The sequence below is a fragment of the Aspergillus oryzae genome, chromosome 2 (assembly GCF_000184455.2).
Source record: "Aspergillus oryzae RIB40 DNA, chromosome 2".
Taxonomy (NCBI): Eukaryota; Fungi; Ascomycota; class Eurotiomycetes; order Eurotiales; family Aspergillaceae; genus Aspergillus; species Aspergillus oryzae.
This window is the reverse complement of record NC_036436.1, coordinates 4024643-4050250: the sequence shown is the minus strand read 5'-3', so window position 1 is coordinate 4050250 and position 25608 is coordinate 4024643. Positions and strand designations below refer to the sequence as shown.

Here is a 25608-nt window from a genome sequence, read left to right as displayed (position 1 = left end):
GCCATTTCCCCTCAGCTTTGGAAATAATATCAACTCCAAGAAACGATTCGTTGAGTACCACGCAGTTCCACTCTGAACCCAAGACATGGTAGCTTTCAGGCAGGAGTCTCCCGAAGTCAGTAGATTATTTCCATCTTTCCATTACTCATCAGTGAACAAGTCTCCCATCAAATATTTAAGACCCGTATCCGCCGCTACGGTAACGACTGTTTTCCCGGAACCTAGCTTCCTCGCTAGTTTAATCGCAGCCACAACATTAAGGCCGGTTGACGTCCCGACTAGCAGTCCTTCTTGCCTAGCCAGCCGGCGGCACATACGCCGTCCCTCATCCTCTGAAATCGCAAGCGCCTCATCATAGAGCTGTCGATCGAGCAAAGGCGGGATAATCCCAATCCCAATTCCCTCAACATGGTGAGTCCCAGGACGACCCTGAGTAATTGTGGGTGAAAAAGCCGGCTCAAGAACAGAAATAAGAGTCTCCGGCCGTTTTGCCTTCGGAACTCGTGCAACACCCATAACCATCCCCGCCGTCCCAACAGCACCACAGAACGCATCAATCTCAGGAACCTGCTGAACCAGTTCACGGCCAATAGTCTCGTACCCGGCGAGAGCGTCTCGGTTCTTAAATTGGTTGGTAAAGTAATACCCATCTGATCTAGAAACCTCCTCTGCGTGACGGATCATGGAAGGAATGAGGGTCGGTGTGATCTTGCCAGAGGGACTATGGATCAAGTCCAGGTTGGCTCCAAATGCAGCCATAGTTCGTAACTTTCTGTGGCGAATGCATTCGACGAGACTACGTGGAATCGGTAGCCTTCCACTGCGCACACGAAGGCTAGTGATGAGCCCGTGCTTCCGCCCGTGGCTTCCACGATTGTTGTGCCTGGTTTTAGATCACCCCGGCGTTCGGCTTCTTCGATCATGGACTTTGCCATGCGGTCTTTGTATGATCCTGTGGGGTTGGTGGATTCTATCTTTAGGAAGATTTGAGCGCAATGGCTAGGTACGACATGTTGGAGGCGTACAACTGGTGTATTGCCGATCACCTCTAAGGAGCGTGTGACTGATGGTGGGGGGAGACGCATGGCGCAGGAGATAAAGCTGTGGTGACTTGTTCTGTTTGACGGGGCTCAATTACTATGGATGCAATTGGGATAGGGGTTAACGCGGGGATGGTGGGACGGTAGCTCATTTTATATATCCAGAAATTATCCACCAGGATTGAGTTTGCGGGGAACGTGACGAGTCAAGGAGTGGATCCCTTAAGGCTCTATATGACCTTCATTACCAGGTATCATAAGGCGCAAATCTCGCCAAAAATGTTGCAATCGCCGCTGTTATCCGATATATTGGTTAGATAGGTTCAGGGAGATGCTTGGGGAAGGGATAGAAAACCTTGTACTTGCTTCGTATCATTAAAGTGGATACCAGTCAATTCCAGTACGTAGTTCTTTGAAAGGACTTTTCGTACAGAATAAGACCAGGTTGAGAGTGTATGCTCTTTGGTCATAGGTTGACGCCTGCAGCAGTTTTGTCCGTTACACCCTAAGATTATTTTGAATAGGTTACTTAAGACGAAGCTCGGATTTGATACTTAGAGAGAGAAAAAAAGGTCTAATCATTATTGTACGGTGCACCTATCTATATCATCTCTATTGTTTAAGACCTCTCCTTAATAAGCTCCCTGGGCCATACATCGAAGTACCACTGCTATGCATGTCGGCTCCGGTTGTTGACTATGACAGTCCAGCCTACATCAGGGTATGTCAATTCATATCTTCACCAAACACCCACTAATCTTTCAGTATAAGTATATGGCATGATTGGTGGGATATAAAAGTATCGATGATCGTTGTCGGGCTATTAGAGTGTATTATTGGCCACTTGTCAGGCACTTACCACATAACCTCTTTTCAACCAACGGCAACTCTCAAACGAGATGTAGCACATAGAACATTCTTTTACAAGCGGCAGATAAGATGCATAATGAATCAAGGAAATAAGTCTTCTTATTGATGTAGTATAATTTCAAATAGTGCAATTTCAATGGACAGGCGCGTTAACCTGCTCTAGGAACCAGTAAAACTAAAGAATTACTGGGCAATCACAATTCAAAGAGTCAAATACGGTGGACCAGGTCTGTATAAGCCTGCTTTGAGAAAGCTGTAGACACGGCATAGTAGTATAAGACAAAGTGAGCTTTTTCGTCATATCAAGTCCCCGGTTACAGATCTAGACCGAGAGCTACATGGTCAAAGAAGAGGTGACCATCCTAGGGCTAATCCAACCCATTCAACGTTTGGAGCACAATTCATGCAGATACTGTGCATATTTTAGTCAGGATTCAACGCTACGTCCCACATCAATTGAGGACTGTGGAATGTGTAAGTATCCCATTAGCTCATTACGCAGATCCTCTGGCATATTATGCAACCCATGGCCCTATTTAGATCGCTTTGCAATCCCAGCAGCTTGCATGGGTGACAGATTAGTCACAGAATCCCTAGTGTCACTATGGTGAATGAAGTTTACGTTATGAATAGCATCAAGTATACGCATTTTGGCGGGTATTGATTAGTAGCCACACGCAAGTAAATCGTTGTTCCATGACAGGCGGAATGAGATGTAGGGCTCCTTTCCACCAATGAACCGCGAATGTGATCGTTTATCAAGGGGACATCCCGAGGATCGATGCATAGATAGTACTATTTTGAGATCCGGAATATAACAACACCGACTGCGTGAAGCTTCCCCACCTTTTTCAATTTTAGTATTATGACTATTTTCTTTTTTAGGGTCAGCTGAGCAGGGACAAGAGGGCCTAGACATAAAAAGACGCAAAGGACAGAAAGATGCCGAACGAGTTGGAAAGGAAAGAACGGGTACGGGGATGAGATCTCCGCCGATTTCCCCGATGTTTGGCTATAGCACGAAAGAAATACGGAGAGGGAATGGGTCAATCTTTTAGCAGGAGGGGAGAACCCCAGATTCGCGCAACAACAACATCACAATTCAAATTTGTCATGTTGTGTTTATGAACCGGTTAATGAGGGTATCCAGCACGGGGGTTGAAGGTGGATCTCATACAGGAGAATTATTATCTATTTTCTAATTTCTACACTGCATGAATGGCATGTCATAGGTGTTTCGGGTCCATGGAAGAAGAGAAGGTGATGATGTCATGTGATGGCGGGGATTTTCGGGAGGCGCCTGGGTCCTGTTGGGCCTGAGGCCAGCAACCAGCGTCATCGTTGAACCCCACCAAACAAGTCCAAGTCGTCACGGGAAGAAAAGGGAAGAAGGACACGAACTTCCATCCATTACCCTCGGGCACTGGGAAATGACTAACTAAATACTACTTCTTCTGCCTTGTTTCTCGGCTTCTTCTTCTTTCTCCTTTTTTCCCTTTTTCTTATATATCATCATAACCCCCGCCTCTTCTTCTTTCCCCTCCCCTCCAATTCTCAGCATCACGCCAGCAACCGGTCAGTGAAATCATACTGATACCATCCGTTCCCCACTACCCGGTGAGTTCTTTCGAGTGCTGTTGCCCCTCCATTAGTGGCTCAGCTGCCCCTCCTCGTCCCTCCCTTTGCCAATGACACTTTTATTAAATCCCCTGCTCCGTATTCGTCGTTCGGTAAAGATCCTTAGTTCGGAAGCTCCTACAGAACTTATTTCTAGCTGTTCACTTCCTCCTCCATCCTTTCCTTCTCCTCTTCCATTTCTTCTCCCAAACTAATCCAATTCCTAGTCGAGTAAGACCAGCTATCTGATCGAATCTTTCAACTATCACAATGGGTGTCGGTGTCCTTGAGAAGCTTTCCCGCAAGACTGGTGTCATCGTCGGTGATGACGTCCTCCGTCTCTTCGAGCACGCGCAGCAGAACAACTATGCCATCCCCGCCGTTGTAAGTAGTCTCGGTGGAACCTTCGATGTGAATTATCCAATTGACGGCTTCGCCCGTGTCTAGAACGTGACCTCCTCTTCCACCGTCGTTGCTTCCCTCGAGGCTGCTCGCGACCAGAACTGCCCCATCGTCCTCCAGCTCTCTCAGGGTGGTGCTGCCTACTTCGCTGGCAAGGTAAGTCGAAATCGATCCCTACGTGCATCTGGATCAACAGCTCCGAGCAACCCACTAATGTCCCTTAGGGTGTCAGCAATGACGGCCAGCAGGCCTCCATTGCCGGTGGTATCGCTGCTGCCCACTACATCCGTAGCCTTGCTCCCGCCTACGGTATCCCTGTTGTCCTTCACACCGACCACTGCGCCAAGAAGCTCCTCCCTTGGCTCGATGGCCTCCTCGACGAGGATGAGCGCTACTTCAAGCTCCACGGCGAGCCCCTCTTCTCCAGCCACATGATCGATCTGTCTGAGGAGCCCGTCGACTACAACATCCAGACCACCGCCGCCTACCTCAAGCGCGCTGCCCCCATGAAGCAGTGGCTCGAGATGGTGAGTGATGCATCTTCCCCTGCAAATGGCATGGCCGGGTCTAACGAATCTTAGGAAATCGGTATCACTGGTGGTGAGGAGGATGGTGTCAACAACGAGGACGTTGACAACAACTCCCTGTACACCCAGCCCGAGGATATCCTCGCCATTCACAAGGCTCTCTCCCCCATCAGCCCTTACTTCTCCATTGCCGCTGGTTTCGGTAATGTCCACGGTGTCTACAAGCCCGGCAACGTCAAGCTCCACCCCGAGCTTCTCAAGAAGCACCAGGCTTACGTCAAGGAGAAGATTGGCTCCAACAAGGACAAGCCTGTCTTCTTCGTCTTCCACGGTGGCTCTGGTTCCTCCAAGGAGGAGTACAAGGAGGCCATCAGCTATGGTGTCGTCAAGGTCAACGTCGACACTGACATGCAGTTCGCCTACATGTCCGGTATCCGTGACTACATCCTGAAGAAGAAGGACTACCTCATGACCGCCGTTGGCAACCCCGAGGGCGAGGACAAGCCCAACAAGAAGTCCTTCGACCCCCGCGTGTGGGTGCGTGAGGGTGAGAAGACCATGAGCCAGCGTGTCAAGGTCGCCCTGGAGGACTTCAACACTGCTGGTCAGCTGTAAATGTCTCTTGATACGATGTCTCTGCCGATACGAAGAAAGAAATCAGATACCAGTACATAAATTGATCAATCCAAGAACGGAAACGAACAAAAGAAACATATTTGACTGTAAAAGTGGAGGCCGCTTTTGGTGACTGGAAATATTGCATGACTGGGGAAGCTGGAGTTGAATGATTGGTCAATTACGATGTATGTAGAAGTAGTATGAGGATGAATCCACTTAATTAATTGATGCATCTATACGCGCTATCCTTCTCTCAGGCTTTTTTACTGTCACTAGTCCATGGGATGTTGATTCGTACCTGCTCCCACGCACGAGGTAAGGAGCCCCACTGCAGCATTGTGGCGGTCCTCAGCCTTACGAAGCACCAAACTCGATACGTCAATCAGTGCTAGGTAGGTACGTCTGTACTCCGGCCCCTGGTATCGAGACGATGAATGAAGTTCCGGACCAGAATTCCCAGAATCGCATTGAAGATGTGTTTCATTGTGTTCTATTTGGGGTCCAGTGTGTATGGTATGACGGGTAGGTACGCAGTACTTCATCAGTTCATACACCTGTTCGTGCCCCACAGCTTCCCCCCTACAGTGTACACAGTACATCCTGCCATACGTACATATCAACGCTCATTCATTTTTCGCATGGGAGGTTGCTGCCATATTAGGCAATGAGTGTCGTTGTGGTTTCATGCCTCAGGCCATCGTACTCTTCATGGAGGGAAATCAGCAATACTACTCGACAGTATCCAAATCCCAAGCGACTCCTTTCCCTGTTTTTCCTGTTACCCTAGGAGATATGACACATGCAATCCCCTTTCTGAGCAGTATCCCATCTATCCGAGAGTAGACTAGCATCGAGGACGAAAGTCTACGAAGTCCGGCGAATTGGTTCACTATTGGCAATGGTACTATTAAATCAGCCACATTTCCTCTCCTGACCCACAAGCACGGGGTTGCACCGCCCCTTCGAACCCCAGACATATGTATACCCCGTACTATAACTGATGATTATCACCTCCCGTGAAATGTTTGCAGTGGCTCCGTGTCTAGGGAGCTCTTCATTGGCACCATGCCCCACGATCAACTATAACCTCCTTGGCCCTGGTGGTGACTATGTGAACAGTGCATGGATTCCATTTGCGAGTGCACTACTAGGTTTAGCATAGATACAGTCAAGCAACCTCAGGGGCTTTCTTACTTGGAATTCTGGATGACAACGGACTGACCATCCTTTACCAGGCGAGCTGGTTGAACATTCACTAACACCTCGGGCGACTATAAAGCATTTCTTTATCCGGTCAGTTGTATAGCTTATACTGTCTTGCAGTCGGGGTTGGCTTACGCCGGTGACAACTTTTGACTCCAACACCTCTAAAGGTGTGTTTAGAGGCGAATTGGCAGCCGGTGGGCTCAGAGGCGGTACTGCACCCACGGGATTGGCAGAAAGAAAGGCAAGGAACAACGCCGAGTGGATGATCGTCTTCATACTGATAATCGAGATACTTGACAGTAACCGCCTGGTAGGATAAGAAGAAGCCTTGGTAGGGCTCCTTTTATATTTACCATGTTGTTTGTTTCTTGAGACTTTCATTGGGCACTTTAGAGTTCTCGCATTTTTCTTTGTTCCTCCATCTCTTCTTTTCGGAAGCAGTCTCCTAAGTTCCGTGGTGTGATAATGATTATGTATCCAGCTACTCTGTCCGGCGAGGGAAGTAGTAGAATAGTCGTAGTAGTTTGGTATAGGTATTGGATGTTGTAGTAGTACTCCGTATGACTACTACTAGTATGGACTACTACGTACATGCAACACATAAGCTCTCCGGCAAAAACGGTAGGCACCATCCAATCAGCGCTTGCCCCACCCGTGTCTCAGAAAATCTCGACCATGTTCCAGACTTGCGGCCAACCGACGACCTTGATTGGGGACCCAAAATAGCAGTCAGAAGTCAAGCTAGCTTCCCACCAATCAGAGACTTTTAGTGGGTCCAAAATTCTTTCTGTTGTTTTCCAATATTTCGCCATGAATGGAGAGGGACTTTTCAATGAAGTTAGTCCGTTGGGGTCCCGTTCCCAATCTGGAATTTACCAAGTGCCCACGCGTGGACGTGGAAACAACTATGGACATGGAGCTGGAGACCAAAGTAACTATTAAAAGCATAATGCGTGGGATCAGGTGAGACATTCGAGTCAGGGTCTTCGTTCGACGTCACTGATGGATTTTCATACGGATTGATCATTGATCTCCTTCTCCCGTACAAGTGATCGTCCGCCGAGAACGAAAGAGAACGGCGACTCCCCACTGGATTTACAGACTTGCTGTACTGTCAGGCGTTCCAAGGAGTTTTGGGAGCCAAAGGATGACGAACTAAGTTTGATATGTTCCAGACCCGCCTCCACTTCTTTACCCACTCTTTCGCCTTCCTATCTATCCTTCTTGTTGTCACTTTTTATCTGTCGCATCCATCGTGCATACCTTCTTTCTTTTTTTTTTCCTATTCTCCCGGTTTTCCCTCTTTTGGATGTCTTATTGCTCTTGCAATATTATCATTCTTTTTTTTTTTTACCTTACCCTTTCGCCTTGCCCTTTCCTCTATACTCTAATTTATTGCCCTTAATCCATGTCGCCTTGACTGTCAAGGCATCATGGATACTCATGCTCTATGGCGGCGTGAGGATACGACAGAACAATTCCTGAAGCTCATCCAGGATCCTTTCAAGTCCGCTGTAAGTATTGTCTGTGCTTTGGTTTATTTTTATTTTCCACCCTCACTTTCACAGATGGCCCACAGTTCATCTCCATACCTGGTTTTTCTCTTAGAGCTACTGGAGCTAACTTGGTCAGTTTCAAATCAACGCCGTCTGGGCTTCATTGGCCACCTCCGCCGGTTGTTCCGTCCTCCTTGCCCTACTCTTTTCGCTGTTCCGACCTCGACACACGGTTGTCTACGCCCCTAAGGTTAAACATGCAGATCGCAAACATAGCCCTCCCCCGGTGGGAAAAGGCCTCTTCGCCTGGGTCAAACCTGTTTTGCGCACGAGAGAGCCAGAGCTCGTCGACTGCGTTGGCCTCGATGCCACTGTCTTCCTGCGTTTCACCAAGATGTGTCGCAATATCTTCATTTTCCTGAGCATAATCGGCTGCGGTGTAATGATTCCTCTTAACCTTACCCAGAGCAACCAAGACTCTAAAGCGACGTTATCCGCTTTCGTGACGATGACTCCGCTTTATGTCTCTGTTCAAGCTATTTGGGGTCAAGTCGTTTGCGCGTGGGCTTTCGACTTGATTGTGGCATTTTTCCTTTGGAGGAACTATAAGGCCGTTTACGCGTTACGGAGAAGATATTTCCAGAGTTCTGACTACCAGCGTAGCCTTCATGCCCGGACTTTGATGGTACAGAATCCGCCCTGCTAGTGGAGCCACGATGCAACACTTCTGTACATATACTGACCCTGGTCTTAGGTCACTGATATTCCATCGGCAGCACGATCGGACGAGGGTGTTATGCGTTTGGTCGATGATGTCAACCCCACTGCTGCTCTACCCCGTGCCGCCATCGGCCGTAACGTCAAGGGTCTTCCCAAACTCATCAAAGAACATGAGGAAGCGGTGCGCCAGCTGGAGTCGGTGTTGGCGAAATATCTTAAAAACCCCGATCGACTACCGGCTAAGCGACCTACTATACGGCCGCCCCGCAAACAGAAAGGCGATGAAACGCCCGCCAAGGTAGACGCCATTGATTATCTGACTGATCGGATTCAGTTATTAGAAGAAGAAATCCGGCACGTCCGAGCGTCGATCGATAAGCGAAATGCGATGCCGTTCGGTTTCGTCAGCTGGGAGAAGATTGAACACGCTCATGCTGTAGCTTACACTGCACGGAAAAAGCGGCCGCAGGGAACAACGATTAGGCTAGCTCCGCGGCCTAATGATCTCATCTGGGAAAATCTGCCTTTGTCAAAAAAGGCACGGAAATGGAAGCGTTTTGTCAACGTCATCTGGGTCTCGATCTTGACAGTCTTGTGGATCGCTCCTAACGCCATGATTGCCGTCTTCTTGTCCAATTTGAACAACCTAGGATTGGTCTGGCCGGCTTTTCAAACGTCTCTTAATGGCAACCCTCACGTCTGGGCTGCTGTCCAGGGTATTCTATCTCCCGCCATCACGTCTTTGGTGTATATTATCCTACCCATCATCTTCCGCCGGTTGTCCATCCAAGCTGGTGATGTAACCAAGACTTCTCGAGAGAGGCACGTGCTTCATCATCTCTATTCATTCTTTGTCTTCAACAATCTCGTGGTATTCTCACTGTTCTCAGCCGCGTGGACATTCATTGCAGCTGTTATTGACAAGAAGGAGGATGAGAATGCCTGGCAAGCTTTGATCGATGGAGGCTTCTACTCCAAGGCCGTGAGTGCGTTGTGTAATGTGTCTCCCTTCTGGGTAACCTACTTGTTACAGAGGAATCTAGGAGCAGCGATCGATCTCGTCCAGCTAGTTCCCTTGGTTTGGGTATGGTTCTCCAAGACCTTTCTGGCACCAACACCGCGACAGGCTATCGAATGGACGGCCCCGCCTCCATTCGAATATGCAAGCTACTATAACTATTTCTTGTTCTATGCCACTGTAGCGATGTGCTTTGCGACTTTGCAGCCCATTGTTCTGCCAGTTACTGCCCTCTATTTCGGGTTGGATGCGATGATGAAGAAATATTTGCTGCTATATGTGCTTGTGACGAAGAACGAGTCAGGAGGCCAGTTCTGGCGTGTCGTGTTCAACCGTATGATCTTTGCAGCTATTCTATCTAACGCTGTCGTTGCACTGGTGGCTACTGCTAGAGGCACCTGGACAATGGTTTTCTGCGTAATCCCATTACCTTTTCTATTGCTAGGGTTCAAGTGGTACTGTGTGCGGACATTCGACATTGACATGAAATATTACAATCGTGCAAATCTGAGCGATGCCGAAGCCTTGGAGACCGGGAAGTCGAGCAAGAAGGCGTCAGATCGATTGAGTTCCAAATTCGGCCACCCGGCGCTCACCAAGCCGCTGATCACACCGATGGTACACGCAAAGGCCGCCGATGCGCTAAAACGTATCTATCGGGGTCGCATTGGCACATCAGAAGTGGAGGGGGAGTATACAGATATTGCGATGGATCCCATGTCAGCATCCCATCCAGGAAAGTCCAAGATGGAAGCCTCAGAATCCGCTCCATTCGAGGTTGTTCCTGAGAATCATCTCGACTTCTCCTACTATAAGGACCGGCCGGATTTCCGTGATGAGTTTGGCGGTGGTATCTATGGCCGGCCGGACGATTTGATCACCGAACGCTCGCAGACGCCACGGACCGGCTTAGGGGAGTGGTCGCCGACTTCCTCACGAGCAGCGTCCCCAACGCCATCGCTTCCCTCCATATCCGGATTAAGACAGTACGATGGCTACGACACAAGTACTAACGACCTCGTCCATCCTGCATTCCGCACCCCACTGTCCCACTCAGAGAGTGGTCTGGTGGGCAACGGACTCTATCAGCATGGCGACGAGAGTGAAGCACGACTGCTCAGTCAGGCGCAGGGGCCGGCCATGACAGACAGCGCTCACCCCTTCAATCGATGGCGGCCAGGGGGATACGGGCCTGTGGAACAGGAAGATCCCAGAACCTCCTACGACTACTACCGCAGACCACGACAACTGTGATTAACGACATTACCTGAATATACCATAGATTGATTTCTTCAGTTTCTTTTTTTTCCCGTGTTTTAATTGGTTATTGTTTATAGAGCTTTGGAGTGTATTTGGATATGACTGGACGTGGTCAACGGAAGTAACGCTGCATATACGTGCATATGATCTGGATATCTGTGTTGTATTATATGGGCAGAATTTGATTGTACATAGCGACAAAAGTGGGATGATGTGCTCAGCTATCGATCGAGTACTAAGTAATATTTTGTTGTCTTGTATGTATGTACCTAGCAACTTTGAAGGGTGTATCTATTACCCGATTGGGTAGAGGCCAACTCTCGGAACTCGGATGCCTTGTTTGTTCTCTCCCCTGACAACACAACTTCATGTCTGTCGTACTTTCACTTGGTCCGCGCCCTTTTAACCGCACACCATCTGCAATGAGGTTGTTAGTCTCCCCTAGCTCTCTTGTCACAGGCTGACCTCAATCGACAACCCTTTGCCTTCCCCTCTTTCCACGTCGCATCACACCACCATTCGTTACCGCGGCCTCCGCAAACAACCGAACACTTGAGGTGCTCAACTACCCGCCGAGCCACGGTGTCCCTAGAGAATTCTCTACATTTTCTAGTGGATTATCACGGTCCCTACTAGGCGGCAACTATACTTGACAGCTGCTTGGACGGTTTTCTAATTGCCGCTATACCCTGATAGCAGCTCCCCAGCAGAACGACCGCCAAACAATCTCGAGGACGAAACGAAATAACATACATACTTTGCAAGTGCAAGATGGCGTGGTACTCATTATTTCCAGCCGACCTCATCTATGTTGAAAACTGGATCGCCCGACTCTTTGTATGTATTCCATGTTGCGCAGTTGGTACCGATGCCTTTCGGGACATGCGCGCTAATTGTCTTCTTATCGCAGCTCGTCCTAGGCCTCATCACTATCGCTCCCTGGGCTACCCTTATCATCTTCGACTTGGTCCTCTACGTCTGGCGGATGTCGACGTATGAGCTCCCCATAATCGGCGGTCGGGCACGGGGGCGGCAGCGGCCTCGTGCGCCCAGCCTGAATGAAAGACCAAATGGCCAGCGGAGAGCCTTTGTGTTAGCAAGCTACGAGGCAACTGGGGTAGAAAAGGAGCAGAACAATGGGTTAAAACGAAGGTAACCGAGGAATGCGTCTAGTTGAATACTTTCGCACGAGTTTTCGGAATATGGGAGGTAGAGCACCTCCTGGTGAGATGGTCGACTACCGTGCTGTGCGCATTTCATTTTGCCCACCGGTCGGTATTACAGTTTGCATTGTCGACTTGACTCTCGCTTTGCCTTCTTCTTCTTTTTTGACATTTTCGGTAAATCTTGGCGTTTACTATGGTCAGCTTGTTTAAGCTATGACTTATCTGGCGGTCTGAGTTGTCTTTCATTTTGATACCCCCTTGTATGTATACAAGACCCACTACTACAATGTCATTGATTTATGTATGCACGAGACTCACGATGAAAAGGGACCAGATGTTCGGTGCTCTGAGCAATCGGCGTTGAACGGGATTGTCGACCAATCGCAAGACCGAGAGATATCTAATGTCAACTTAAACCCTGCATCGAGCGTGGGAACTATATCTCTCATCACCGATGACTCCTCCAGATTGCAGACACTCTTCCCTTGAACAGGGAATCCAGAATAAGTGACTAGCAACAAGATGGGGCTCTATATGGTAGAAGCAATAGCCACCTACAGGGAGAGGGTGCCGCTATTATTTCTCATTTCCCTTCTAGGGTTCGGCATTGCTATTTGGAAATATGTATGACTTGGCTCCATAGACTCGACACGACAGTTTGGCTCACAGGTTTAGAAACCAGCCGTCTCCAACAACTGCACACCAAATCCGACATCCGACAATGAAAGTCAAAAGACATACCCGCCCATCGAACCCCTCCCGGACTTCAACTGGGAGGCCACCGAGCCACTGAAGTTCCGGCCGTTCAAGCCAAAGTACCACTTAACGATGGGTATGTCCAAAACAGCCGGAATCATACCTCGGTATGGACATGATACTGATTACGCCTAGCATTATCGAACCTGGACCCTTCAACACTCATCCAGATGGATAAAACCTACAAGGACAGACTAGCTATTCGCTCCTCCCTGCTTCAAAAACACCCTGATGTGGTCATCGGAATCAATAACGAGACCGATCCAAGGATCTACGCCGCAATCCGAGAGTTATACATCTTCGTTGTCGGGACATATCTGCCCACACGGTACCCTCGGATGTTCCGACTGACTTCCCAACCAAGCGATAACAACAAGAAGACAGGAACAGAGACCAAGACAATACTCGAGAGTATGGTCACAGGAGCGAAGATCCCCTTACACTTCGATGAACCCGAACCGGGATCCAAAACAGGGAGAAAAGAACTCGAGACCTTGGGAACGCTAGTCGACGAGGAGTTTCTCATTCTCCTCCCTGAATCTTCTCCAACCGACTCCTCGAGCAACCAAGGAGAATCTGAAAAGTACATCCTGGAAGCATACACAACCTTCTTCCCTTCCGGCTTCGACACCCGTAAGAAGCTCGGCCTCCGTCTTGCATCCATCCACACCCCGGTCCCGGGGTATAAGGAGAAGCTTGAGCGCAGTATGGACCGATTTTTTGCACGGGTCGAGGTCGGTCAGTTCGTGCAGAGGGTCAACTGGAGTATTACTACTGATTCGGAGTTGTTCGCTGCGTTTGGTGGTGTGCACGGCGACAAGGGAGAGAGTGGGAAGACTTTGGATCTTGGGGAACTGGACGTGGATTCCACAGTTTTAAGGTGCGAACGGCAGACGTTGCATCGCCTTCCTCAGAGCAAGGGGCTAGTGTTTGCGTTTCATACGTATACGTATCCGATCCAGATGATCAAGGATGAAGGGCTAGGGGAGGATCTGGCGGCTGCTATTGATGGGTTGAAAGAGGGGAATGTGCCTGAAATGCATTGGTACAAACGGGGACCTGTTTGGGGCGAGGCTGTGAAGGAGTTTCTACGCTCGTAATCATTTTTCGTGTTGTTCTTCATTCTATTACTTTTGTCGGTTTCTTGTATATCATATCTAAGTCAGACCGTTCCTTGGTCTTTTGATAAAGTGGCTTACTGCAGTCTCTGCACGACCTTGATCAGGTCGGCGGACACGCCCATGGCAGTCACGTCACCACCAGCACCGCTGCCCTGGACAACGAGGGGGTTACCACCGTAACGCTTCGTGTAGAAGCTGATGATGTTGTCGCTGCCCTTCAGACCAGCAATGGAGCTATCCTTATCGAAGTATTGCAGACCGACACGGACCTCCTTCTTACCAACATCAACGCTGCCAACGTAGCGCACAACCTTACCTTCCTTCTCAGCAGCCTCCTTAATAGCCGACATCTGACCATCAAACTCGGGCAAGCGGGTCATGAATTCCTTGATACCATCAGCAGTGGAGGGTACCGACTCGAGCTCCTTAGGAATCAACGACTCAATGGGGAACGAGTCAGGAGACTGGACCTCCAGACCGGCGATACGCGCCAGAATAGTCAGCTTACGGGCGACATCCATACCGTTCAGGTCATCACGGGGATCGGGCTCAGTGTAGCCGAGCTCCTTGGCCTTCGCAACGACCTCGCTCCACTTTGCGCCAGACGGCCCAGACACAGGGGCGAAGGTGTTGAAGAGGAAGGACAGTGTGCCGGAGAAGACACCTTCGATGCGAGTGACCTCATCGCCAGTGCTAACGAGGTCGCGGAGGGTGGAGATCACGGGGAGACCTGCGCCGACGGTGCTCTCATGGTACACGAGGGCCTTGCCCTCTGCGGCAGCAGCGAAAATGTCCTTCCACAGGGAGAGGTCGGAGGAGAAACCCTTCTTGTTGGGGGTGACGATGGAGATGCCCTTGCGGAGGAAGACGGGGTAGGAGCTAGCGAGGGTGAGGTCGCTGGTGTTGTCGACGAGGATGGAGCGACCGGGGGCAGAGGAGAGGTAGGAGGCAATTTCGTCGACGGAGAGAGCACCCGATTTGATCAGGGAGGGGGTCTCAACGGCGGTTTTCCAGTCTGCGGCGGGGATGGCGGGGGAATAGGCCGGTGTCGGAGACTGGAGGGTTTGGCTGGAGCGGGCGAGGAGGACGAGCTTGGGGGCGTTGGGGAGACGGGCAAGCTGGCTCAGGAAGGCTGTGCCTACACCTCCAACTCCTGCGGCGCTGTTAGTATTCTTTCTAAAATTGAAATGAATGGGAATGTAGCGTATGAGTGTTGCTGTTGGTTGTAGATGTTTTTTTGGGTACGTACCAATGACACCGAGATAGACGGGGTTCGACATGATGATATGCAATTGATCGGGCACTGGGCTTAAATGGTAACCGGAAGAAGTATACCAAATATCCAACAAGAGAACAAGCTCCTCCAGAAAGACAAGGTACAAACAGAGAATATGTCGATGGGAAATAGAAGGACAAGTCTGGAGGGGTTTCCGCGGGGCCATCTATGGACCTTAGTCATACCTGCCTATTCCCACTTAGTCCATTTTAGGTCAATCACGTCTTATCGATTACGGCCATTCCTGTACCTTCAAAACCTCAATACTCTTACTCCAACATCTCCAACAATCCTCCATAATGTCGAATCCAAATTCACTATACGGCATCCCCCGCTCCAAATTAGCCTCGCAATCTCAATCCAATGCCCCTTCCTCCTCTACGCTCGCCTTCACGACAGCCCTATCCTCCCTCATCAACAAAGACGCCGACACCTCTACCCGCGGCCGACCCCGACCATCCAAAACCAACAAATCAGACATCTTCGCGCGCCCCAACAAAGGCGCCCAGAAACGTGCCGCCGCTGACCTCCGCGACGATGACACTCACCAAACACACCAGCGATCCCAAGACATTGGGGGCGTAGACACCGCCACGCTTCACCGCTCCAAGCGGCGAATGGAGGAGAAGGCGCGGATGTACGAGGACCTCAAGAAGGGGATGTACCTGGCAGCCGGGAGCGACTCGGAAGAAGAAACACAGGACGAGTATCTCGCGCGACTACGGCGGCGGGAAAAAGAGGGGCTGGTGGATTTTGACCAGAAATGGGCAGATGCGCAGCGAGGGAAGGGTTCTGGGAGTGAGGGCGAAGAGGAAGATGAGGAAGATGATGGGAATGCATCGATTGTCTCCTATGAGGATGAGCTTGGCCGGACTCGTCGGGGGACCAGAGCCGAAGCAGCTCATGCGGCCCGGTTGAAGGAGGAAGAGAGTGAACGGGGTGACGCGAAGGAACGTTGGCGGCCTTCTCGGCCGGCCAATCTGATCTATGGCGCTGCTGTGCAGGCTGAGGCGTTCAATCCTGATGCCGGTTTGGCGGCGCAGATGTCGTATTTGGCTAAGCGGAGAGATCGGTCGCCTACTCCGGAAGAGACGCATTATGACGCGGACGCGGAGGTCCGGAACCGGGGCACCGGATTCTATGCCTTCTCCAAGGATGAAAATGTGCGCCGGCAGCAGATGGAGGAGCTTATGAACGCGCGAGATGAAACCCAGCGTGAACGGGAAATCCGCCGAGAGAGAAAGGCAGAGCGAGAGCGGGTTAAGGATGAACGGAGGAAGAAAATTGGAGAGTTACGGTCAAAGAGGCAGGCGGAGATGTTCCTTGCTAAGCTGGGAGACGTTGGTGTTTGATGTATTCCCTGTATATTATGCATTATGCTCTAAGTTTTTTAAGATACCCCTTTTGCTTTACTAGATCATGATGTTCATTTCTTCTAGTATATATTGTGATTTCTAAAAAGACATTGAGCAATCAATTTCTTGCTGGAAAACCTGCAAGTTCAGAATAGTAGTTCCCCAAAAAAACGATGTCTTGCGCGGGCGACAATCAGCCAGCTGAATTCAGACCCTAATCACGCCATCAAGGAGTGGCAGGGCGACCTTTTTTTTTTGGTAGTAGTAGTAGTAGTAGTAGTAGTAGAATACCAGAATACCACCCGGTTAGCTTCATTAGCTCATGAACTCGTAAGCATAAGTCATTATTCGTGATTGTTCGATAATTAGGATAATATAACAGCGTCAGAAGACGTTGGGCGTCATTAAGGAGATTCTCTGTTTTTCCTGCTTTTGTTTATTCATATGTCCCCCCTTTTTATATCTGTTTAGTGCGTTGTTGGCTCATGGAATAGAAAATGATATGGGGAAATCGTAAGACGAAGTCAGCGGCCCGCGAGTTCGGCAATAGTTTGCATGAATCCTTCGGCATCTGAGAAACCGGAATCAGTATACGGTAGGTATCATCATGGAGCATCAAAAAACGAAAGAATGAAGAAATAAAGTGACCAACCAGAGCGATTCGAAAACTTGATTATATGCTCTCCTCTGGACGTGCGTGGTGGGTCGTAATGATCAAATGTGAAAATTGTCCGATGAAGTTCACGTAGTAGAACAACTCTCGAATCAGCTTGACGGATCCAACCTCGTGTGCCAATGTGATTCGTGATGAATGCTGTCCAAACTGGAGCACTATATCAACTACCAGTCAGCAAAAGGCCCACTTTCATCTCATCCCTGGGGATCCCACCGTTTCATTTCCCCTTTATGTACTGATGCCTGGAGTCTTATTGCACCAGATGTTCGGTCTTTGTATATGCGTAGCGCATGGAGAAAATTGTCGTCAACAATAGGCCTATAACACCTCGGTCAATATACTATCCACTTAGCTTGTTATTGAAAATGCCCCTACCCTCCAAACAGCTCTTCTTCATCATCTAACTCATAATCACGGATGCGATCCACTGGTCGGCCACAGTCCTGAGAGCGAAGAGCCAGGAACGTGCAGAAAAACAGTACCATATCTGTTCGATTATTCAGTGCTGTTTCCAAAAAAAAAAAAAAAAAAAAAAAAAAAAAAAGAGTAGGGACGGAAAAGTGATACGCACGCTCAAGTGTACTGAACTTGAGATTAGCCCATAAAACAAGTTCCTGGCCGCCACGGCGCCTTCGGCACAGCTGCAGACAGGAGCCAACACGGACAATCTCCAACATATTCAGAGGGAGGCAGTGGTAGTCGCTGGAACGGGGCGAGCGAAAGGTTTTGCACACGATGCGCGCTCGGTGGTCATCTTCTCGTACATACAAATACACACGTAAGTCCGAATCACCGTTAAAGGCTCTGTAGCATGTTAGCAGAAGGTATGGAAGAGTAAAAGGTTTTGAGCGTGTACAATTGAAAGAGCTCCTCGAACCCCGTCTCGTTGAGCCATCGCTTTACTCCAGGAGTAACGTCACCAAGACATTTAGAACTAAGGAAGTATCAGCCCAGGTGTTCTTTGGTTGTGCTATAGCTCCTTACCTTTCTCCAACATATGGAATCCGAGTCGTTGCACGCGCTTCTTTGAATACACTCTTCGCCCAATGGTCACTGATGGTATTGGAACCTAGAGAGTGGCTCGTGGCCGAACTAGTGAAAGGGGATCCTGGTGCATCCGGGGCCGATGGTGGGACGTCTGAGAAATTTCCAGACGCGGGGGAAAGAGGTGAGTGCGGAGACGAATGAGAGGGTCTTGCTCGCTCGTAAGACCTTCTATTGCGAGGCCGACGGTCGCTAACCGGGCTGCCAGGTTCAGTGCTATGGCTACTAGGAGAGGACGGTGTACTAAGAGACATGCTGCCCAGTTGGTGTGGCAATCGACTGCATTGCTGGGCTAGCAATCCCTTCAGACCGGTGCGAAGGCTAGCCATGAACGAGGGATCAGGGAACTTGCTGTTCAACCAGAGAAATGAGTATGAACACAGTACATTAGTGGCAATGCGTTAAAGTGGAATGGCATACTCGGTCATATGATCCTCCAATTCATTCAAATACGTCTTGTACCTGGCTAATCGCGTGGGGGGTGAGTCCTTCCCCTCGTCCCGGAAGAACTCACATAGTTCAATCCAGGTTCGACGATAGACATCTCGAGCAGAGCCTCTGCGCACCTCGAGATCGCCAAAGAAATCGACGATATCCTCGAGTGTGATCTTCAAACTAGTACGCACTAATTCTAGGTCCGGTTGCACGATGGCCAGGTTATGCTGATGACGACGATCGTTGGTCAGGTTATCCAACCTCTTCAAAGCTGAACTGATGGCAAAAAGATCCGCAATAAGGCCCGTGATTTCCGCTTCATGCCCGGGGAGATGCTCACGAAATTCACGGAAGCCAGCGGCCACGTCCTCTGCGTTATCGGCGGAAGTACGCAGGGCCATAATGGACGTTTACCTCTAATGAGCCATACATATACATACACATACAATAGATATATAAGACCCTTGCGTGGTACTTGAACAGTAGATGGGGAGCGGATGGGGGTGTTATATGATAGTCGGTGAGGTATAGGATGGAAGTAGCACGGACGTAAAAAGGGTACGGAGATAACCCTGCCAGCGATCATATATTGGACAAGAAAGGGTAAAAAATAAAGAAAGAAAGAATTGGGAAGAAGAAGGTTAAAGCTAAATAAGCCTGCTCATAAGGGTAAGTCGGAACAGATTTCGCTGTGGAGGGGTGACCCGACGACAACTCAGTCGTAGAATAATGCAATGAGGGCGTTCGACGAGAGTGTTGTGCGATCCGCATGCATCGTATCGACTGAAGACGCACGCACTGAGAGACTAATGGGTTAGTGCTCCCCCGGATTGACCCCTTGAGTGATAGGAAGGAGAAAAAGAGACCATCAAGTCTTTCACAGCCAGGGATATTTTCAAAAATCAATTTCTTGTAGAACCCAAGGGAAATCAGATAACTCATCAATTAAACAATCATCTGTCGAGAGAAGAAATGCGGGTCAAGAATGCCGTCAAGTGGGGCAAAGATCGAACCCGATAGTCAATGGAACAAGCCCTATAAACACCAAGCCATCCATGACCCTCACTTGCGGCTCTCATGCTGACCATGGCTTGAAACGCATAGGGTATTTGCCCTCCAAGTGTCTAACTGACTTGGGATCGTTGACGTGTCCATAGCGGAGAAGGGACAAAGCCAATAAACGAGGAGCGGAGCTGCACTGGCGCCATTGAGCGGTGATGGACAGGCTGGACAGACTGACAGTGCAACTAACCCCCACACACAGCTTGTCACCGTTCAGCAAAAAGAATTCATTCCCGTTCGAAGGGAGAAACGATTAATCCTTGGCTGAAGAAAACCCCAGGGACAATGAAACGACAGCAAAAGCCGGGCATCGGGAAGGCGGAAGACAAGTAAGACCATTTCCGGTGGCTGACATGCAGCAAGAAAGAAGAAGGATTTGATGGAGTCACGTTAACGGGTAGGAAATCCCGTGTCACTGACCAACCGGGTCACGAGACAATCGTTGACTCGGACGAACCCTTTCTTCGATCAAAGTAAAGCGTGTATATCTATCCATGATTATAGTACCGGCTGGCAGGCAAACGGACTTAGTAGGTGGACCATCTCGGCTCATCCATCTTCTCCGTCATTTAAACCACGTATGAGCTGCTATCTTTGAACACGGGAGAAGAACTACTAATATTCTTCACATGTCAGTCGAAGGCCCACTCTCCGTCGTGAACTTATGAGTTTGTATGCCAAACCTATGGCTAGGAACGGGCTGTTATCTTGCTTATACAACGCTAAGTCGCCTTCTCGGCCCTTGACAGGTATAGATAGGCTAGTTCCACTACGACCCAGACTGAGCAGTGATACCTGGTCCCCCGGAGGACCGACCTTCTTGGTAGGAAGGCGAACAATAAAGCTCCAGGGATTGCCGGAGACGTTCAGGATTCAGAGGCACCAAGCCGTGAATATCTGAAACCTTTGTTTCTTGATGTTTTACCATGTTCCAGGGAGACCAAGCTTGCCCTAAAAGTTTAGGCCAGCGCCTTCATAGAGAATCTCAACATTGTGCAAATAGTGTTCAGCAGTCGTCAGGTGCCGATACGGACTGCAACTGCGATGTAGAGCATTAGGTACGCTCCCCGCCCTTTGACCCTTCCTCTCATTTGGGCTATGTACAGTTAGAATTGATCCACGCACCACAGGGTGTTCGGCAAGTCTTCTTGGGCAGACACACAGCTCTAGAGTTTTAGTAGACAAAGCCTATCGCATCTAGGTGGTTAGTATAGCAAACACGTTGAATCATATGTGATTTCTGCCTGACGGATATTCATGACCCTCAAACGTCCACCAACAGCCCAGTCAGAAAATAGCAGCGTGATGCATAAGTGCCGGAACGAGCACAGCTGCGTACGGAAAATAGGTGTGTGCCCTAGCGTATGTATGTACATCTCTACTTGGCCATGTTGGCGGCTTCTGTTTGGATGATATTGCTCAAGACTGCATATCTCTAAACTCGTGGCGTAAGCAGGATGTATTGTGTCAGAATATTAGTAGGTACTAGTTGACCAAATCAAGAGGGGAAATTGGGGACTTTAAGTATCTATAAGAGTCTAGACACTGAACTGGTGGCAACTTGCGACGGGCTCTACGATTTCAGGCACCAAGGCGACTATCGGAGATATCGGAAGTACGGAAGACGCGCGCGTCCAACACGTAAACAAGTTTACCCCCGCGTCACCGCTGGAGCTTGGGCCAGATGTTGCTGGAGAGCTCCCTCGCAATTCGACAGCTCCAACACCAACACAAGCCTTAGAGAAATTAATTCACTTGAGTTCTTGTTTCTCATCTATCATACCTGGTATAAACTTTATGTTCATTATAGCACGCAGACCCGCTGGGGCGATAAACAGAGAAAGGTAAGGATGCGGTTGATTAGGCTAGTGTACAGCAGATTTGCTTGCCTCAACAGCTTCAATTCATATTTCACCATAGATACTCAAAACAAGGTTCTCCCGCCGATCTGGAATACAGCGCCGGGCTCCCTCGAGTTAAGTCAAATTCGTCCTAAAGCCGCCAGTCCATACAGTAAACATGTCCCATTGAAGATCCTTCATGAACAGAAAAGCAAGGAGAAACCACCGTCATCCCATACCAGAACCCATTGAGTAAAAGGAAATATAAGAGGCGACAAATACAAGTGAGGCCATTAGCGGGAATAAACAACACGAAACGCCAGTCGGTCAAGATTCACAAGACCTACGAGGAGAAGAAACATTTTAAGAAGACTCATCCTCATCCTCCTCAGCGGCAGCCTAAGATTAAAAGTCCATTAGCATTGTCCACACTCAAGAAGCGACTGGGTCTCATACGGCGTATTGCGCCTTCTCTTCTTCGTAACGCTTCTTGTCGGCAGCAGCCTTATCCTCATAAGGACGGCGGTCAGCCTCGCTCAGGGCCTTCCACTTCTCACCGAGCATCTTGCCAACCTGACCTGTTCGGGAGTTAGCTGATCTGATCGGGGATGCACCTCGAGTTTGCGTATCTTACCGAAAGAGATGCCCGGGTTCTCTTCGCGAACCTTCTCACGGTTGTCGTTGGCGAAGAACATGTACGCGGAGAGACCACGCTTGGGTGCGTTGGGGTCTACAGACTAGATCAGTCAATGCGCTTCAAGACATATAAACGGGGAACATACCCTTCTTCTTGCGCTCAACGCGGGTACCCTTGGTCTTACGTGTGGTCTTTTCCTTAGGCATAATGAGTGTGATCTGTGGAGCAAAGTCCTGTTAGAAGGTTCGAAGCCAAGAGAAATTGTCAATGTGAAGAGCGGTTTGGGCGCGTTTGCGGGAATTGAATGGAAATTGAAATAATGAGAACAAGGAAAAAGCAGAAGGATAATGAAGAAAGAAAGAGATGAGGTTCGGGGTACGACTAATGCGACTACGCGCGCGGTGGGAAAAGTACGGTGCGGCCAGAGCGTAAAAGCGCGCACCCTAAACAAGTCCGATCGCGGGCGCAAGTTAAGGCAGAACACGAAAAGGAAAAAGCGCACAAGAGACTTACCCGACAATTGACTCAGAAGAAAATCAAAAGCAGTGTTCTGAGGTCGGCAGATTTGGCCTGTTGGGGAGTAAAGTCAGTTTGGGTTCACGCATTATTCTGGAACTATATAGTTGCCGTCGCAGATGCGCGACAGTGAGATCGCGAAGCCATGACGAAAATTCAAGGGAAACGGCATTCGAAGAAGGCCTCCATAGTGAAAACAGACAGTTTTGAAAGAAAAAAAATAATTGTGTTTGTTGTGTAAGGCCAATGTGAGAAGTGGGAGTGTTTACTAGTGAACTCACCGATGCGGATATGTAGTACTTTTTTGTATGGGGAAGTGAGAATTGTATGGGAAGCGTAGTGAGGGAGAGTAGGTAGAGTGAGAGAGAGAGGGAGAGGGGAGAGTAGTAGTAGTAGGAGAGAGAAGAGGGAGACGGGAGGGCGGGCCACTACTTACCTACTCACTCGCACTTACGAAGGGGGGAAGTGGGCAGCACAGCAAGGGAAGTCGGCTGGCTGCGACTGGCTATGGTGTGTTCGGGGAATGGGTGGTATGGTATCATACACGTCATGTACGGCCATTCATCGGTGGCCCCTACAACCGATCAACACTGTCATCATCATTTAAACACCAGCCCTTTTGTTGAGCGGGCGGACTACTGAAGTTGCAGATACTTCCTTCGACACAATTGGTGCCGGCTCTATGGTTTCTTTGAGCTCATCTGGTCAGACAAGTTTGGCAGAAACGCATTTGCGTTAATGAATTGCTAAGGCAAAGCTCCACTACGAACTAGTGTACGGTATGATACAGGACGGTCACATTACATGAATCAACCACCGCCACTATCAGGTTACCTACTTTTCCCACCATGTGGATAAATTACCTCAGGTAAAATACATACCTCGCAGTATCCATTGATTGACGGAATATGGACAGTGGTGGTAGTAGTACGGTACAGTGGTAACGTCGCAGGTGGTATTCCAGTACCTCCCATACTACTCTTAGTACTCGTAGTGATTACCTTTTCATCCTGCAAAATCTCCGGATTGTGTATGTATATACTCCGTACCCATGCAATATTTCTAGTCAATTTAGATACGACTTCACCACGGCTTTGTACTGCATATAGTTAATTTGGATAGACTTAAATGATTCAATATATGGGAATTGCTGGATACAATCTTGTGGTAGTATAAATCTTGTTGTGCGTAACTTTCATCCATTCTTTGATAAACAGTGCTATTAGCCTCCCATCTAGAAGTAAAGTCAATGCTTTAAGGTTACAGTGCAGTGCTGAATTATTTAGTCTATACTGCTCTGTATGTACCTTTTTCTACTCTATTTTTACTTGCGGACTCGCTTCTCTGTTTGATATATTGTTGAAGAAAGCTAATGATCATTTCATTATTCATTGTGTCCCTCGGCGCTTGTGCCAGTTACATGTGCTGCGTCCGGGGCGATTCGGTTTGGACATGGATACGTATCCATGAGAACCGTTTAATTTAATATGATCATAGCCTCTGCTAGCCTCAAATATCCTGTGTCTATGTGGTTATACATCCAAGGGCCCCTTGCACGGGCAACAGGATGCTTGAATGAATTGGTGTGCACGGGCGACGAGGAGGTACCTTGCACAGTCTTTCCAACGACACTAAATAGCGCTCTTCTCCTGGCATACAGTCGCCTACCAATGAGAGAGGTGGCCGTAGTCTTAAGGGATAGATGGCTACTAGTAGACACATAGCTCAGCAGTAAGTTTTTTTTAACGCAAAGCCACACACCCAGAGCACTACCAATGAGGCCTCGTAGAACATCAACGCCCAGCATAACATAGCTTACGACACTTGTTAGACTCGACGGATGCCAATGGTGCTCGGTAATCATACCACTGCCTTCATTTTTCGTTTCCCACGGTTAATCTAGCAGTATTACAATCTCGTCTTCGGGGCAGTGGTTCCAGGGACTGATTTGTGGGAATTTCACTCCTCTGGATGTGGGATCATTTGTACCACGGAGGACAAACGGCTGTCAGTTTGTTTCCAGGGTCCATGTAGTGGATGACAGTGTTGATTGCCGGATAGTTACTTCCAATCTTCACTGCAGATGGTACTAAGAAAATAGATTAATCATTTCAGTGCCGTGCAAGAAAAAAAAAAAAAAAAAAAAAAAAAAAAAAAAAAAAAAAAAACTTGATAAACAGATGATCGTAATGAACTAGTAGTCGGTACTGTAAGCTTTTGCATAGATCACAAAGTACTGCTCACTCTTGATTAAATGCCACTGCATTCCATGCAAAGAACACCATCCAGCTTTCCGGAAAATACTGGATCTGTATTATTGGGGCAGTGGCCGATCGTGGTATTGTAAGTAAGACACTGTATCTGCTCATTAATAATAATGAGGGGGCAACCGAATTTGGTTCCATGTGGAAACGCCGGCTCCTCTTTGACCTGATTATTCTTTCTCCCATGCTTCTTGATACGCGCTCTTTATATGCTCATACATATTTAGTATGGGACTTGTCTTTCCCTTAAGAGAAAAAAAAAAAAGATTTTTTCCCCTTCTTCTCCTTCTTATCTTTTTTTTTTTTTCCAGCTCTCACCATCTGACGAAATGTGGAGTGCCTTGTGATTTTGCTTGTATCTTAGCGCTGTGGGCAAGTCTTATTGTAATTTATTTCGTTATCTGGATAAACTTCTTCATCCATGTTTCGGGGTGCTTGCAAAAATCGTACTGAGCATGACGAATGCGTCTTTGCCGTCATCGGCTCCGCCATGATGTCACGTGGGTCTCGCAGAATCGTCCTTTTCAGTCTGGTTTTGTTGACATGGTTACAGACTGTCATCTGTAAACACAAAGACAAAGACAGAAACAAAATAAAAAATAAAAACAAAAACAGATAAATGAGAAGGTTATCTCTCTTCTCCAACAACCTCTTTCTCCATAATTATAGCCCGCAATATACGACT

The 25608-nt window shown here is 48.7% G+C and overlaps 7 protein-coding genes across 7 annotated transcripts; 5 read left to right on the top strand and 2 right to left on the bottom strand.

Moving 5' to 3' along the window:
• Positions 1-141: 141 nt before the first annotated feature.
• On the bottom strand, positions 142-759 carry AO090003000726 (PLP-dependent cysteine synthase family protein; the record flags this gene model as incomplete). The annotated part of the gene is made up of 1 exon (XM_001819821.1): positions 142-759. One exon carries the CDS (start codon positions 757-759, stop codon positions 142-144), a length of 618 nt encoding a protein of 205 aa, XP_001819873.1.
• A 3038-nt stretch (positions 760-3797) lies between these two features.
• Positions 3798-5071, top strand: AO090003000725 (fructose-bisphosphate aldolase FBA1; the record flags this gene model as incomplete). The annotated part of the gene is made up of 4 exons (XM_001819820.3): positions 3798-3911; positions 3975-4085; positions 4154-4456; positions 4511-5071. 4 exons carry the CDS (start codon positions 3798-3800, stop codon positions 5069-5071), a joined length of 1089 nt encoding a protein of 362 aa, XP_001819872.1.
• Positions 5072-7713: 2642 nt separating this feature from the next.
• AO090003000724 (putative DUF221 domain protein) lies at positions 7714-10768 on the top strand (the record flags this gene model as incomplete). Its single annotated transcript, XM_001819819.3, has 3 exons — positions 7714-7794; positions 7913-8461; positions 8531-10768. The coding sequence occupies 3 exons, from the start codon at positions 7714-7716 to the stop codon at positions 10766-10768; spliced, it is 2868 nt and encodes a 955-aa protein (XP_001819871.1).
• A 777-nt stretch (positions 10769-11545) lies between these two features.
• AO090003000723 (uncharacterized protein) lies at positions 11546-11930 on the top strand (the record flags this gene model as incomplete). Its single annotated transcript, XM_001819818.3, has 2 exons — positions 11546-11611; positions 11685-11930. The coding sequence occupies 2 exons, from the start codon at positions 11546-11548 to the stop codon at positions 11928-11930; spliced, it is 312 nt and encodes a 103-aa protein (XP_001819870.1).
• A 936-nt stretch (positions 11931-12866) lies between these two features.
• Positions 12867-13796, top strand: AO090003000722 (heme-dependent oxidative N-demethylase family protein; the record flags this gene model as incomplete). Its single annotated transcript, XM_001819817.3, has 1 exon — positions 12867-13796. One exon carries the CDS (start codon positions 12867-12869, stop codon positions 13794-13796), a length of 930 nt encoding a protein of 309 aa, XP_001819869.3.
• Positions 13797-13891: 95 nt separating this feature from the next.
• AO090003000721 (homoserine dehydrogenase) lies at positions 13892-15097 on the bottom strand (the record flags this gene model as incomplete). The annotated part of the gene is made up of 2 exons (XM_001819816.3): positions 13892-14970; positions 15067-15097. The coding sequence occupies 2 exons, from the start codon at positions 15095-15097 to the stop codon at positions 13892-13894; spliced, it is 1110 nt and encodes a 369-aa protein (XP_001819868.1).
• Positions 15098-15392: 295 nt separating this feature from the next.
• On the top strand, positions 15393-16445 carry AO090003000720 (CCDC174 family protein; the record flags this gene model as incomplete). The annotated part of the gene is made up of 1 exon (XM_001819815.3): positions 15393-16445. The coding sequence occupies one exon, from the start codon at positions 15393-15395 to the stop codon at positions 16443-16445; it is 1053 nt and encodes a 350-aa protein (XP_001819867.1).
• Positions 16446-25608: the final 9163 nt, after the last annotated feature.